Source organism: Watersipora subatra, chromosome 1, assembly GCF_963576615.1.
Source record: "Watersipora subatra chromosome 1, tzWatSuba1.1, whole genome shotgun sequence".
Classification (NCBI taxonomy): domain Eukaryota; kingdom Metazoa; phylum Bryozoa; class Gymnolaemata; order Cheilostomatida; family Watersiporidae; genus Watersipora; species Watersipora subatra.
Genome location: NC_088708.1, coordinates 7,965,941 through 7,982,903, shown reverse-complemented (window position 1 = coordinate 7,982,903; position 16,963 = coordinate 7,965,941). Strand labels below are relative to the sequence as shown.

Below are 16,963 nucleotides of genomic sequence, written 5' to 3'. Positions count from 1 at the left end.
AATAGACATGGTTTTATTGAGTGCGTCAAGTATATTTGTGATTATTTTTCAACAAATGAGGTTGCATGAAAGTGTAAACAGAAACCATCTTGTAACAACTACGTCCCATTTGAGCCGTTTTGGAAAGAGAATCCAAACTACGGCGGTCTCGTGTGGCTGCGATTTTCTGTTCGTTTTTGAGCTTTTAAGAGCTTGTAATCACATTTCCACATATTTTGCACCTACCACACAATAGAGTAAGACATGGTAAATTTTTTGATACCAAATAACTGTAATGTGAATTTTGTTGTAAGTCAACCTTTAACAAGAATTTCAGTAGTATGCCTCGCAATAGGAAAACAACTCCAGCTTTAATTTTATGGCTGCCAAGCATCTGGGAGTTGTTAGTTTAGTTTTTTCTGCATCCTCATTGTACAGCCATTTCTTATCTATGGTAAGTCATGCCTACTGCAACCCATGATGTATCTGGATACCTACAAGCCTAAAGAGCTCATTGTTTAGACAGTTTGCAAGAATGTGCAAAACCACCCAAGCCTGATTTATTACTGAAATTAACCAGATGTAAGTTGTGCTAGCAACTTACATATCAACACTGAGCTTTATACAAAATATCAACCTTGTTCAATATACACTTGCTAAATGTATATATATATACATATATAGTTTTTGTATATTCTTACTGTATTTGCTTCACCAATACAACTTCTTAATGAAATACTCTGTAATGAAAATAAACGCGAAACATGCCTATACATTCTTCATTCCACCTCCGAACATTAGTTTGTGCTAACTTAAAAAGTAAACTAATGAAACCTTCTTTTCCAGTTACAGAAGGAAAACAAAAACCATTGAAATTTATCAAAGTAAATTAAATTAAACAAATATATATTATTTCAGGGAGTTGAAACTGAATGATCACGCGTGTCCAAATACTTGTTTGGTGTGAACTTAGCCTGTCTTGACAAGCTGTTGTTTTTGCGTAGTTGTCCCCCGTCGAGCGGCGAGCAACAACAGCTTGTCACAAGACGTACTGCACCCGATGCATCAGCTGCACTTATAGGGAGTTGTTCTCTTCCGTCTACGCGGCTTGGCCGCGATGTTATGTCGGTCGCTCCATTGGTAATCATAACGAATTTCACGCAAAAATTTATGTAGAAAAAAAACAAGATTACAACGTTTAACCAAAGACCAGTTTTTGTGATAAACTTTAGTAGAACTTAAGAATAAAATAAACTTAAAATAAAATCCATTAGAACAAATAAAACTGACTGATACAAAAATATAAATAAAACTGACTGAGCGCACAAATAACGACATGTTTAGTCGCTGTTGTTACCTAAGTTCTCAAGTTCTACTAAAGTTTACCGCAGAGACTGGTCGCTGGTTAAACGTTATAATCATTGAACTTAAAACCCCTGGAATGGCAATCACGTGACTTTTACGTTGATAATAAAACGTAACGTGTGCGCCATATTGAAGAGCTAATCGAATGCTGTTTCCGTTTGTAAACAAAGGGTGAAAAATGACAGAAATATACATGTTGAATAGTTATTTTCCAGCTGGGTGTTAAAGAAAGCTACTCCAACACAACGTTTAGAGTGCCCTGACAGAAGAAAACCTATTTATAACATATGGAGTAGGATATATCAAATGATAAGTAGATGTATAATAGATTTCCGTGGACCATGTTACTCATACAAACTGTTGTATTACAAATGCATAAACCCAGCAAATGATATATTCAGGCAAATAACAACTGTTCCATTATATTAAAATTTATATTACATATGCATAAATGCATATGGAAAAACTTAGCACATGAAGTATTTCGATAAAAACAACACAGAGGTATGCTGCCAAAACAGAAACTGTTTTCAAGATTTAAGTGATAATAGCTTATGAATGCATGATATGTATAATACAGTATCTGTAAAAGATGAAATGAACTACTGCAACAACTAAACGGAAATTAAAAACCGTTGTAATAGAGAATAATCAAAATAATGCAAACAAGGAAATGCAGGAATTAGTGTAATCAGATGATTAAACTTATACATACACGTTACAGAAACTGTGTAAAAGGAGATTTGTATAAAAGTGGATATTGAGCCAAGGTGCATCAGTTTCTTAGAACTAAATTAGATTAGGAATAACAGCACAACAACAGCTGCAGATGAATATTACAGTGATTATATTGTTACTGGCCTTTAAAAAGTACTACTTTAGTATTGTATGCCACAAAGATGCACCTTGCAGTTTGAGTGTAGGATTTTAGCATAATGATGCTGTCGGGGATCATAAAACGACTCAATAAGGTTTTTGACAATGACGCAGTGGTTGGATATGCCATCTGCCATATACGTAAGGTGTTTCCCAAAGCATAACACATCACTAGACCTTACACTATTGATAAAATACACCACACAATGGAGTGGATCTGGCTTTGTATGAATACGAAAGTATTGATCTGCAACTAGCAGGATCCTGATGACATCGTCTGATGGAAGCACCAATCCTCCATTGTTTTGTAGCTTGAGTAGAGTATAGAGATGTCGGTACTGGATATTTGACTTAGTCCGTAACCAGCGACTGACGGCCAATGTCACGACAGCACTTTAGTTAGCTTTTGCACAATGTAGCCAGCTATATAGACTATACTGTTACCTATAACAGAAATTTGACATCTGAAATCATTGAGTTCCACAAACTGATCAACTTCTGGAGTAGCCTGTATGATGAGAATCTCGTTTTGAGCAGTAACATTACCTGTCTTACTAGCATCTGATTCTGCACCACATTTGATGATAAGTTTGTGAAGGTAGCCTTAAACTGAGTAACAGTAGGATTATTATTCCAACCGCCTAAACAAAAGCATCAATTATAACAATTACATAAAATCAACAAAAATGAATGTCTTATTCACATAAACATAGTACCCTTAATAAACAACAATACAACTAATAAAATAAATGAAAATAAAACAGCTCAAAATGCTACCATATTGCTATGTAAAATGAAAATGTAGCAATTTTCACTAGAAGTCATTCACACCCATCTTAGGCATAAAGCTTAATGGTTGACTTGCAACTAAAATTCACATTACCGTTATTTGATATGAAAAGATTCACCATGTCTTACCCTGTTGTGTTGTAGGCAGGGTTGTTAAAAATCGATGATTTTTTTTAAATCAAAAAGATCGATTTGTATTGTTTTATTTGATTTTTTTTATTTAAATCGATTTTTTTGATTTTTTTTGTTCCAAAAAGATGTTTTGTGTTCTAAATTGAAAGTTATTGCTATCAATTTGGAATTTATGATTTGCAGGAGTATTATGTAGTTTTATTACAACAACTAGGAAATGAAAAAACATTTACACAGTTAACATTTGATAAAAAGGACAGCATAATTTATGCGTTGGACATTAAATCCCAGAAACGAAGATGAAGAATCACAGAGAACAGATCACACAACTGCTAAGCTGCAGACATATTCATAGGCAATTGCTGTGGCAGCTGTCACTGTTTTGGGTGCTGTTTGAGGTTTCTAAATTTCTTTCAAATATGTATGGCTACTTTAAGTTGAGCAACCTTGCAGCACTGTGCTTGACAATATGGTTTTAAATTCAATCATTGAAAAGTATCATTCAACATTGAAAAATATTACCTTTAAATGGCTTCAGTCGAACGTTTTAACCTGCTGTCAAAACATAGATCATTGAAATGTTTGTTGCAGATAAGTGCTCAAGGATCAGGCTTATTCACTCTTCTGCGGTTGCGATACCATTGTAAATAACGAGAGTTCTCAGTTGCTTTGTTTGGAAATCTAAAAATTAAGGTAACTGGACTTTTAGGCGACAGTCATTAGGGCGACAGACACTTAGGCGACACTTTCGGTTCGAAAGGCGACAACTTCAGACGGAAAGGCGACACGGCAGACAAACCGGCGACAATTCTAGACTAAAAGGCGACAAATTGGTTTGCTGTTTGGTTGAAGGCAAGGTAATGTACTGACAAACTATGAGATGCTGTCGTTGTGTGCTATGCTTACGTATATTTTTGAAACGTAGCCTTGAAAGTGTTATTGTTTTTTACAGACTTTTTTATAAATCGAAATTGCAACATGTATTTTTAAACGCCATTGGTGGGATTGGGATTTCTCTAATTATGCTAGCCCAGACAATTAACAAAATATTAAGGTTTTTTTCTAAAAATGCATCTAGCTTATTCAATTAAAACACCAAAACTTGTTTTTGTATCAGCATGTTTGTTCAAAATTGTTCGAAAAGTCACGTTCTCGGCTGAATTGTCGACAATCTTGTCTCTGATTATTGAAACTTTAGAGTTATCCCTTCTCTGATTGTTGAAACTTTAGAGTTATCTTACCTCGAAAAGAAATAGTTTTATGGTTTCGATCGTCAAAATTCACCGTAGCTGGGAGAAGAGTTTGCTCTTTGTGTGAGATGAAAAGACAATTCCCTATTATTGTAATTTCTCATTTACTTGTGGAAATAATTATTTCCTTATCCTTGTTTCTTTACAATTATGTTAATAATTCAATGTCATTATAATGCCGACTCAATAGGCTAAATTGCGGTTCACACGGATCTATTTTTGTTGAGATTTTATTTGAGTATGAAGAGTGAAGGCTTTTTCTGACATAGGTGTCTAAGATATATCCATATTTTACTAACTTCTGCAGCTTGTTGCAAGAAGACTAAACAGCATCACAGAAAGCTTATGGAGAAATGATCCACTCCACAGCATAGAAATCAACTGGTCCTGATGCCATGTTACCCTAGAGTCACTTGAGATATTTGACCGAATTACCCTTGTCACAGATCCCGATGGCACACACAACCTGTAGTTTGAGACAATGAGGAGTGATCAACATCTCAAAGACCTTTGTGATATATACTCAGTTGCAGGTTAATGCTGCCATGTACCACATCATATACTATATTTTGCATTTTAACACGCACTATGAATTTTTTTTATATGCGACTATTTTAACAAAAGACGGACTTCAGAAAAGATGGGAAGATATTACATAGACAGCCATTGGCTTGAACTTTAATAACAACTTTATTAAATAGTGGTGTAGGGAATTTCCTGCAATTATTTTTGTGTATGATTGGAAGTGCAAGTGCATTCGAGCACCTGCGAGTCACTGTGTACAATTATACTCCTGTAATTCAAATTATCTTTTCATGTAAGTTTTAGAATTAGTAGAAAGTAATATTCAGTTGCCAATTTATAACCGTGAACCTGATCTCGTCATTCTAGATAGGAAAGAGAAGTTCTATCGCTAGATGGGTTTATCTACATACTATCAATCAGAATAAAGTCATTGTAAAAAAATTAATGCTGCAAACTATTGATATACGTATTTTTGAAAGTTATATATGATAAAAATCAGCTTTACTATTTGTATAAATATACCAAAAAGCAAATTTATTAAAATGTATAAAGCTAAACTCATATGTATGTATTTATTTTCATACTGCAATCAGAACAAGAATATACATTAGTTTGAGATCTACTACTGAGGGTCCTAATACATGATACATGAGCCAAAGGTAGTATAATGACTCATCAACAGCGGTATGCTAGTGACTCAAGAATGCATCGCTTCAAAGGGGTTGAAAAGGTTGGTACCTCTATGATGTCATAAATTAGGCGGTAAGGAATCTCAGACTCTTGCCACACTGATAAGCATCTTGCCAGTTTTTCCAAGCATTCAAGGAAGGAAGTAAAAAAGAAAATAGTGACTGGCTAAATGACTTCTGAGCGTGTTGACAGACTCTAAAGTTAAATTTGTAGAAAAGGATGAACAGAAGAATAGTTGGGCGATCAAAGACAGATTAATCTCAGCGTGGGGGGGGGGGGGGTGGGGGGGGTCAACTTTTTGTCAACTACGCAAAAACAACAGCTTGTCAAGACAGGCTAGTGTGAACTAGGTATTCTAGGGGGGGGGGGGGTTGGGGGGGTCAACTTTTTGTCAACTACGCAAAAACAACAGCTTGTCAAGACAGGCTAGTGTGAACTAGGTATTCTACTCAGAGATATAACAAAACACTGAATTCTCCTAGATACGTCACAGATCAGCCATACACAAAGTTAAACCATATCTTGTTGAACATAGTAGCTTATCACAGTTTCATGAAAACATAGCGCTATAAAGTGATATCTTACCAGGTGTAGGGTCAACTGTTATCATCGACTGATTTTAGGAAAGAAAATATAGAAGATTTGCTCAATGATAAGTTAGAGAAGAGCTGAATCATTGCTGAAGATGATCAGCCATAAGATGGAGGTCACCTACTTTGCTCTCTTCTCACTGGTTCTCTCCAGTTTTATCACTGCTGACCCACTGGTTACACTTCAACATGGGGGAAAACTCCGAGGGAAAAGTTTTGACTATGATGGTCAGACAATAGACTTGTTTCTTGGTGAGTGCTAGATAGTAGTAACTAACTAGTAACTACTACATATGCTCGTTTTATAATGGGTTGTTACAACTTTCTCTAACCACTTTTGTTTAACAATATTTTACACCATGTTAACTATTATAACTAACAATTAATGCACAGAAGAATGTTTAGTGTTTAAATACTGATGAGAAGACAAATGAAGTCATCAGCTGATTTCACAGGCGTGAGATATGCTGCTCCACCTTCTGGCCCAAGAAGGTTTCGGAAACCCAGCCCTCCAGAACCTTGGAGTGGAACTATTGATGCCGTCTCAGTGAATAATTCCTGCATCCAACTTGACTATTCCAACCGTAAGTGGTTTGATTTTCTGTCGAAGTTTTGTTTCCTAACTCTGTCAGTGACTTCAGTCTGCTGCTGAATATTCTGTAAAGGCTCATATAAACATGAGTACAAAATAGTATAAAAGTACTAATAGTAGAAAGTTTACACCTACGAAGTTTTCCGTAGTGTTTGATTGTGCACTGAATGTTTTTCCGTTAATGTTGCAAAACATTTTGTCGTTGGACGAATTAAGTTTAACGCTTTGTCTGCTACAGACACTGATTGCAGGAAAAAAGGCCGGGTTCTATAGGTCAAATCAGAATTCAAAAAAATGTTATTAATGACATTTTCACTATCTGTTGATCACATTTGCGCCATACAAAATATCACCTGATGAATTTCACACTTGTGTGTTAATTCCATCCATGTTATCTATGCTACAGTATAGTACATGTATCGTGTCATTAAGCTAGGCTCTCGACTAGAAGAAGCCTTAGCACAGAGTTGTTGTAGTACTAAGCCTTAGCACAGAGTTGCTGTAGTACTAAGCCTTAGCACAGAGTTGTTGTAGTACTAAGCCTTAACACAGAGTTGCTGTAGTACTAAGCCTTGGCACAGAGTTGCCGTAGTACTAAGCCTTAGCACAGAGTTACTGTAGTACTAAGCCTTAGCACAGAGTTGCTGTAGTACTGAGCCTTAGCACAGAGTTGCTGTAGTACTAAGCCTTAGCACAGAGTTGCTGTAGTACTAAGCCTTAGCACAGAGTTGCCGTAGTACTAAGCCTTAACACAGAGTTGCTGTAGTACTAAGCCTTGGCACAGAGTTGCCGTAGTACTAAGCCTTAGCACAGAGTTACTGTAGTACTAAGCCTTAGCACAGAGTTGCTGTAGTACTGAGCCTTAGCACAGAGTTGCTGTAGTACTGAGCCTTAGCACAGAGTTGCCGTAGTACTAAGCCTTAGCACAGAGTTACTGTAGTACTAAGCCTTAGCACAGAGTTGCTGTAGTACTGAGCCTTAGCACAGAGTTGCTGTAGTACTAAGCCTTAGCACAATGGCATCTCCCACATCTTACTGTGATGCTTCTTCCACTCGACCATTTCTATAATCAACGACTAGCATGACATTTATTCGCAATAAAACTATCACTTCACATTATCAACAGCTGTAAAAAATTAGAGTTCAGTGAGAATGATGAACAGTCATTGGTCTCTCTCTCTCTGTTATATCTATCTAGGTAACTATTTAACAAAAAAAAAACTATGTCATCACTTGGCATCACTAGTCAACAAAGCATCACTATTGTGGTGCTTTGTTGATTGTATGCAGAGGAAGTAGCAGATGGTGGCTTATCTTAGGCACTAATAATTGCCTAAGATATTATGACACCATAAGAGTGTGCTATTTTGCAATTGATAAATCAATTGCGAAACAGCAAATTTGTTCTAGTTGCTATTTCGCAATTGATAAATCAATTGCGGAATAGCAAATTGGTTATGGTTGCTGTATGTTAATTTAAGGTCATATTTTTATGTAATATCACCAACATGAAACAAAAGTTTCTGTGTTATTTATGTTTAATCTTTACACAAAACTTTATCTTTGATTCCTGCACTTTATTTCAAAAGGAAACATGTTGCTATGTTGACAAGTTAACAAGCTATGTTGGTAATTTAGCTATATTTTCACAGCAGTTTAAAAATAGATAAATTTTACAGTTTTTAATAAAATTTACTTATAGGTCTATACATATTATTCACTGCCATATTGAATGATTACTTCTTTGATGAATTTACGAAACTGTTTCCTAGCCTACAAATAGGCATTGGACAGCTTAAAACAATTTTAGGCAAACTTTTAGCTATAAACTAGCAGTTTAAAGGAGTCAGTGAGCAATATAGCTTCAATTATTTCAGTTTAACGGTTGCTATAATTTTGTAGAAATTGTCTGCCAAAGACATTTATTATTTATCATTCTTTGAATATATAGGTGAGTTTCTCACTATTATCACACATAGTACTAAAATTAAAAGTAAACCCAGAAGAATAGTGATAATCATAGAGGTTTAAGAGTTAATAGATTTTACACTCATCAATCAGTTTTTTCGTTCTAAATAACAAAGCTATTTATGAGCTCTGTTTATCAACTGCTGAGAGAATTTCTCTCTCTGAGCTTTTTTGGTAATATTATTGATTAGCCAACCACGTGTAGTAACTACTAATGGCTTTTTATTGCTTTTGAATAAATTTCATCTTACAAGTTGTAAACCTTAGATATACAAATTTTTTATGAAGTTATGAAACTTCAAATTTATTGTCGGTTCATGCAGTTGAATTCAGCCCAATTGCATAGTTAAGTTGATAGTCATTGTTTTTGAATTCTTTAGCACTTACTACTTGCAAGTATCAACAATCCTATGCACAACTTAATACCATCAGGATAGGACAACTTGAAAAAAAAAGGAACACAAACGTTATAGGATGTAATCCTAGCAGACTAGTCAACATGGTACAAACTCGTCGACTCCTACAACCTCCTTTTGTAGCTGAGGTGATAAAAGGTGATGAGGATTGTCTTTTCATGGATATAACAGTTCCTGGGGGTGTTGATCCAGCCAATAAGAAACCGGTTATGATGTTTATCCATGGAGGAGGATATCTATTTGGATCCAAGGACTTTTACCTTGGTGCCAGTCTCGCCAAACATGGAGATGTCATAGTAGTGGTTATAAACTACAGACTTGATGCTTTTGGTTTCTTATATGAAGGACCAGGTAATTCTAGTCAAGAGCTAAAATATGTTAGATATTTCACTAATTATTGTTACTAGTATGCTGGCAGCCCTGTGTGCGATCATCCTTTGTAATAAGTATGTGCATAATTATTCTGTAATGGGCAAGGTGGCTGTGGAGCTGGAAAGCGCAGTGGTTAGGATGCATGTCTGCAAAATGAAATATATGAGTTCAAGTCCCGCGTAAAGTAACTTTTTTCTAAGGCTTTCAGTGAGCTTCAGGCAGATGGATACCGCTTTTCGTATAGTAAAGATTGACTAAAAACACAAATATTTGAAATTTCTGTTCCAATGGAACTTTTTGTCAAATTTCAGGCACAGGAAACTTTGGATTGTGGGATCAAAGAGCTGCTCTTGTCTGGATTCAAAATAATATCCAAAGATTTGGAGGAGATCCAGATCTTGTTACCATCTTTGGAGAGTCAGCTGGAAGTGGCAGCGTCTCTGCCCAGCTGATGGGGCAGCACAATGATGGTCTCTTCAAGAGAGGCATACAGGAGGTATAAGAGTGAAGTCATCTGAGAGTCTGTGACCCAGTGATTTAAATATTACCTTCTAGATATAAGATTTTACTCCGATATTTCAATGATTTTATAGAGATTTGTAGATTCCATAGATGTGCAGACCTTAGCCCTATATTCCTTCTAAATATATACATAACTGTATAATAGCTGATTAGTCTGAGCTCTTAAGACTAATTGACGTTCACTTCTACTTGATCTCCACAAAGCGTAAGATAACCTTAGATGTCATACTGGTCGCTGAATATATTCTGCTTAGCAACCAACTTAATCAAATATCAATTCAAAGAGTGGTGAAACAACTCCACCATTTTATTTTTCTTTTTATGGAATAACGCTGATTTATTCCGTGTCTGATTAATGCTGCCAAGTGATACCAACTATCACTGCACAACTATTCAGTTCTGGCTATACTTCTAGTTTGTTTTTGCGAATCCTTCTTTGCTTGCACATGTTCATCTATACTCTGATTCGAGCTGATTCGGTACACAGAAAAATGGTGGAAGGTACTGATTGTGGGTATAAGTGTAAAAAGGAAAAATAACTGCCTTTTTTTTAAATTGGCCTATAATTGTCTGAGTGGTTAATCAGCTGAAATGATCAACTCAATACCTCCACCTAACAGGGAAACTTTCAACCAATAGCACTTCATTAGACCTTAGAAATTATATGTACATGTATGTAGCTTTATGGAAAAGTTGGTAATTTGTAACAACTACAGGTGTCACATGTAAAATTGATGAGGTTTGTCTTATCAACCATGTTTTACACTATAGGTAGTACTTGTTATCATTATTGGCAGTGCGTGTTATCACTATGGGTGGTGCTTGTTTTGCGCTATGGGCGGTGCTTATGATAAATATGGGAAGTACTTGTTATTACTAGGGGCGGTGCTTGTTATCATTATGAGCGGTGCCAGTTACCAATAGGGCGGTGTCTGTTATTACTATGGGCGGTGCCTGTTATAACCATAATTGGTACCTTTTATTCTATACTTCAGTCAGGGTCTCTCTACACTGACTGGGGCTGGTACACATCAGAAAGACAGTGGAAGGAAGTGGTTGAGGGTATAAAGAGAAAGACAAACTGCCAGTCTTCTGAGTCAGTTTATGATTGCCTCTCTGGTTTATCAGTTAAGGAGGTCTACGCTGTACTTCCCGCTAACAATGCTTACAGCAATCTCTGGCATCCCATGCCTGACAATGACTTTTTCTCACTAGAAGTCATGAATGATGGTTATAATCTATCTAGAAGGTAATGTAACAGAGACACATTGAAGCAATTCTATAAAGATTTATTAACGCTAAAAAGCCACCTAGTAAACTACAGATATGACAATTTGTGTAGTGCCCCAACTTTTATTATAATACAAAATTATATTTATTAAAAGGTCTGTTCTTTGAGTGATTGCTGTTGCACCGCCAGACATATTTTGGTGCTTCTGATGCACCAGTCTTTGATTGAAGCCTCATATTTTTTTCGCTTACAATTCAGAACTTAATAATAGTATGTTGTGAAATAGCGCGACCAGACGACCACATGACACTCCAACTTCTTAACTGACATGCTTAGCAGGTGGCTCCTTAGCCAGGTCATAAGCCGCATAAATGATAATTGAATTTTCTTCCCTAGAAAAGAACGGCAGTATGTTGTTGCGGTTGGAGAGGGAGGCAGACATGGTGTAATGTTGTTCACCCAATTCAAGTATTCTTAATTCTCTTAACTTTCATATTTGTTTTTATATCATAGATACTTTCCTACCTCCATCACTGCGTGACATTCTAACCGCCTAGTTGACACCTTTGGCAGGTTTATGTATAATTTTACGAGTTTGTTCTTCTACATGGTTTGTGTGAAGATCTAAGAGAAGTTTAAACCTTAATAAAGTTTTTATACACCAACAAGGATTGGCTTGAATTCGCTTGCAGTGAAGTGTAGAGAAAAAATAGAACTGATTGTGTACCAAGTCAATGTCATGTACGACCATCTTGTATTCAATGCTTGCTATTTTAAGATTTGTTAAAATTTGTCATTACTTGCCATATACCATCATGCAAGCAACATTATAGTTATTAAGAAAAAGATTCATAGACTGACATCTTGTGTCTGCCGCTACATCTCTGATTTTTGCTTTATACATTACTTATTTTAGATGACAACTTAACGTTTCAGTCTATGTATATCCAAACCTTTTACCATTTTCTAAATGCATTTTTTAAATTGATACATAGTAAACCTGTTGATGGGTTGTAACACAGCAACTCAGTAAAAGCTGTTTTTGTTGCCGATCATCTGGTCCAACCTTTAACAGCCATGTTGTATTTCAAACAAAAAATGAAACATTCTATAGTTTGCAGTAAAAAGTAGCTTTTGTTATTATTTTATACAAAACTATAGCCTACATTTTTATTTATATAGTTCTATTTCCAGGTTTGACCTGTTGGGTGGTTTCAATAAACAAGAAGGAGCGGACAGCGCACTCATACCCACAGCACTCAACCTCACCCAGGAGTCTATCGCAAATGGGATGTCTGAGGAATATGTTGACATCGGATTGGAATTCATCTGCTCAACTAATAACAGGCTGGCAGTAAATCTCTGCAAGGACTTCTTCATCAGAACGTATGAACTGGATACTGCTCCTAATGATACAGAGAGGGGGATTAGATATTCTTATGCAATAGGTACATCATTACAGTGGCATTAAAAAAAGTCCATGGTATAGGCCACTGCTAGTGTGTCTGCACTGATTTTCTTCTTTTGTTTCAGGTGAACTGTATTTTAACGGAGATTTTCTTCGACAGCTTAGAGCCCACAGTTCTGGATCTAAGACTACGTATGCCTACTACTTTGTGCAACCACTAAAAAGTTCATTGGCGTTCACCTTACCATCTTGGCTTCAAGTCTCAGCTCGCCATGCTGAGGAACTCGCATTTGTTTTTGGATTTTTCTATTCTCAAGAATATGGCATTTGGGAAGGTACAGGAATATAAAACTATTTTCTTTGGGAAGGTACAGGGATATAAAATGTTGTACTCTGAGAAGGTATAAAAACATAAAATGATATACTTTAGAAAGATATAGAAACATAAAATTATGTGCTTTGGGAAGGTATAGAAGCATAAAATGGTATACTTTGGGAAGGTATAGGAACATGAAACGATATATTTTGGGAAGGTATGGAAACATAAAACGGTATAGTTTGGGAAGGTATAGGAACATGAAACGGTATACTTTGGGAAGGATAGGAACATGTAACAATATACTTTGGGAAGGTATAGGAACATGAAACGATATACTTTGGGAAGGTATGGAAACATGAAACGATATACTTTGGGAAGGTATAGGAACATGAAACGATATACTTTGGGAAGGTATAGAAGCATAAAATGGTATACTGTGGGAAGGTATAGGAACATGAAACAGTATACTTTGGGAAAGTATAAGAACATGAAACGATATACTTTGAAGAATCTCTAAGACAGAGTCTGTAAGGGTTCTTATGATATTGCCAGATGCCTTATTAGCCTTTCTTCTATTAGCTATTAGAGAGTACTGAAACTGTAAGTCAGCGTGTATCAACCGTCAAGTACAACATGCCACACTGTTTAACTTGTTAGTTTGCTCAGTTGTCTACTCTTTCTTATCTTTACAGCTGGTCGTAACTTTATATTGTTGGCATGATATCAAAAAGTTTATTCATTTAGCCATTTGTAGAATACTTTGGATCTGAATTGAGTCCAAGTTCAGCTTTGAATAGAACGACAGCAGAAGACAAACCTTTAACTGATGCTATGATGACGATGTGGACCAACTTTGCCAAGACTGGGTAAGTGGAATAAAAACTGTTTTTCACTGCATATACTGTATTTGGCACTATTTGCTAATATTTTTATGTTTGAGGAGTAAGAAATGCTTGCTTTAGTTTGTTGGAACAACTATAAGCCAATTCAGAATACATTTCTTTCAAAACCAAAAAATGCTGACCAATTTTGATAGGTAGTTAATTATCCGCCAAAACAACTTAATACTGTAGTTTAAATGGCAGTCATCTTTTTTATCTATCAAACTTGTTACTCCGGCAGCAAATCAAATCTAGTCAATCAAATTATTCTTTCTGTAGGTGTTCTGATTTAGAATATGTCAATTGATATACGTAAAAGAAATTCAGGTATGTTCGTTGAGAATATAATTTCTATCTAATTGAGGTAGCCGTATGATGAATTGTTTGTAAATGTATGTGAAACAAGTAACCTTTACTATCTACCTCAAATAATACTCTCGAAAGTGTGCATAACTCTTCCGATATTATAAAATATTTCCGGTATAGGAAGAGACATGCACTTCGATGGATTTGATCTCACAGATATTGCGTCTGCAAGTTTTTTAACCACGAGCTCTACCACTGAGCTACGAAAGGCCGATTGATCAATGACATTATCATATACCATATAGCGTATGCACACGCTAAATGACGTATTATTTTAAACTCTATGAGTTCTATTAACTCTATGAAATACGATGCGTTTTCATGAGTTTATTTCCGGCCTTTCATAAGGCTCTTCCTTCTTCATAAGGTTCTTCCTTTCACAACTTTTTACGCGGACAATTGTATTATCTCGATTAGGAATGGCCTCTACATTTTCTCACTATTCGGTTAGACAAAAAGAGTCCGACAACCATTTTTACATTTGTACCAGTATCAAGAGGTGCTAGTATCGTCGTATTCAAAGTTTTGATGGATAGCTTCTGGTGGAACAGTAACCTTTTTTACACACACACTTCTATGCTCGAAATGTTATTATTAATTCAACATATTTAGGATTTTTATTTTGTTTTCTCAGTTCATATTAATTGCATCATTACCAAATCATCTTTTATTGTAATCGTAGCAAAACAGACTTTATTTAGCTATTACTTGCTAATTATTTCACGTTTACATTTAAACCCTTTCATAGCAGTTTTATTTTTTTTAATTTATTTGACATTCGCAAAACATTTTTTTTCATGATATGAGGTTTAAAAGTTACAGTTGTTTGACTAGCTTTGTAAACCTTTGCAGTTGTTTTTATTTCCTTTCTAATTTATCTCAACTACAAAACACTTGTCTCATGATATGTGGTTTGAAAGTTAGAATGGCATTGTTGTTATATGTTAAATACAAATCAATTTTTTGTCCAATAACTTTTTAGCACCCAGGCAACGTCGGGTATTACAGCTAGTGTATATATATAAATCTCAAAGTTTGTATTCCTTCGATATGTCCGGCTATAGCCATTTAAATCTTGGAAAGAAAAATCCTTATCGCAAAACATTTGATCTCGGAGCCTCCCGTTCACCAGTCCAATCTCTTACCAAATAAGCCACACTAGCTTGATGGATTCTTTAGCCGATGCATGTCGCTATGTGGGTGAAAATATGCTACTGCTCTCTGGTACGGCGCAACGTCATTCTATGTATTAGTAAGAGCTTGGCAATGTGCCAGACTAATGGCAAGTGGCATTGCTTATAAACCAAGTTTATAAGTGTGAAACTGCTATCACTGCTTGTAAGCTGATTTTTAATAAACACGCCACGCCGAGTGTTCCGCTAGTATGACAATCAAATATTATTGACAATTACAGAAATGCAACATTTAGTAGCAGTAAATAAACTGCTAAGATCACCTTACTGACTGAAATCAAACTTTGTATACAAAAGTATACAATAAATGGATGATAGCAAATGTTATGCATCATTAGCCATCATCTCCTGTAGCAACACTGACTGATACCAGGGAGATTTTTAGGGTAAACTCAGATATTGCTTATATATTTTAGTAGTTGTCTAGCCTGTAAAATACATAGAGAAAACAACTGCCATATCCAAAACATGCCGTTTATCACACTTCTGTATGTGGTAATTAAATAGACTAGAATATACATGTAGATGCCGATATTTCATACAAAGCTACACACTATTTAATAAACTCATCTTAAGGCCATTTGCACTGGTTTGCTACTGGCAATCAGAAGGAGTAGTTAGCACTTAAATTCAAAGACAGCAAAAATATTACTAAACAGAGCTGCTTGTGAACAGAAGAGCAGTTTATTATCATGGTCAATACATATATCACATAGAGTTATAGAGTGTAAATCGGTTGACAGATTTAAACTAATATTATGTTGACTAAGTCTTTGATGTGTTTCTATTAAAGGAACCCAAACAAACCTGGGAGTCTGCCAGCAAACATCCCTGAGTGGCCTGAGTTTGACAGCAAGTCTAACCAGTTCATGGAATTAGGCAGAAAAAGCAAAGTTATGACAACTCCTAACAAAGAGAGACTCGAACGTCTCATAAACACTGTTTTCAAGGCTAGACAGGCTCAGGTGGCTGAAGATAAAGGTGAGAACTATTCCAGTTATAGGTACTGATAAACCTAGCAGTTCCTACTCTATGTTATAGGTACCGATATACTGAACAGTTCCTACTCTATGTTATAGGTACCGATACACCTACCAGTTCCTACTCTATGTTATAGGTAGCGATATACTTAACAGTTCCTACTCTATGTTATAGGTACCGATACACCTAACAGTTCCTACTCTATGTTATAGGTACCGAATGCGATGACACACAAGCAAGCATCAGACCTGCCAATGCTGTGGTGGGCTAACCATAGTGGATTACACTATTATACTCACGATACAGTTTGTTGTGTAGTATAGACTATATAATTATTAACACTGTATTCTGCTTTTTAGTTTAAAATTATTACAGTTTCTCTTCAAATTACTCTCCAATAAAAATCAACTTTAGAAACTTTCTATCTCATCTTTTACCTAGAACACTGTAAGAACGGGTGGTCAGTTTTTTCCAGCATACTTCATGCAAGTTCACATCTTTGCTTTTCAACTATAATA

General features: G+C 35.7%; 1 protein-coding gene and 1 long non-coding RNA gene across 2 annotated transcripts; one reads left to right on the top strand and one right to left on the bottom strand.

Moving 5' to 3' along the window:
- Positions 1-1,688: 1,688 nt before the first annotated feature.
- Positions 1,689-3,762, bottom strand: LOC137410074 (uncharacterized). The gene is made up of 2 exons (XR_010980981.1): positions 3,664-3,762; positions 1,689-2,664 (listed from the first exon to the last, which is right to left on the bottom strand). It is a non-coding gene; the product is annotated as an uncharacterized lncRNA (long non-coding RNA).
- Positions 3,763-6,306: 2,544 nt separating this feature from the next.
- Positions 6,307-16,716, top strand: LOC137394940 (putative inactive carboxylesterase 4). The gene is made up of 8 exons (XM_068081750.1): positions 6,307-6,448; positions 6,652-6,780; positions 9,311-9,523; positions 9,856-10,040; positions 11,062-11,318; positions 13,813-13,890; positions 16,258-16,445; positions 16,658-16,716. The coding sequence occupies exons 1-8, from the start codon at positions 6,307-6,309 to the stop codon at positions 16,714-16,716; spliced, it is 1,251 nt and encodes a 416-aa protein (XP_067937851.1).
- Positions 16,717-16,963: the final 247 nt, after the last annotated feature.

Excerpts from the sequence above, each read along its gene's own strand:
- LOC137394940 (XM_068081750.1), top strand. The coding sequence starts at position 6,307 with ATGGAGGTCACCTACTTTGCTCTCTTCTCACTGGTTCTCTCCAGTTTT. Across the intron at positions 13,891-16,257 it reads ACCAACTTTGCCAAGACTGG|GAACCCAAACAAACCTGGGA; the intron begins GTAAGTGGAATA and ends TTTCTATTAAAG. Across the intron at positions 16,446-16,657 it reads TCAGGTGGCTGAAGATAAAG|GTACCGAATGCGATGACACA; the intron begins GTGAGAACTATT and ends TCTATGTTATAG.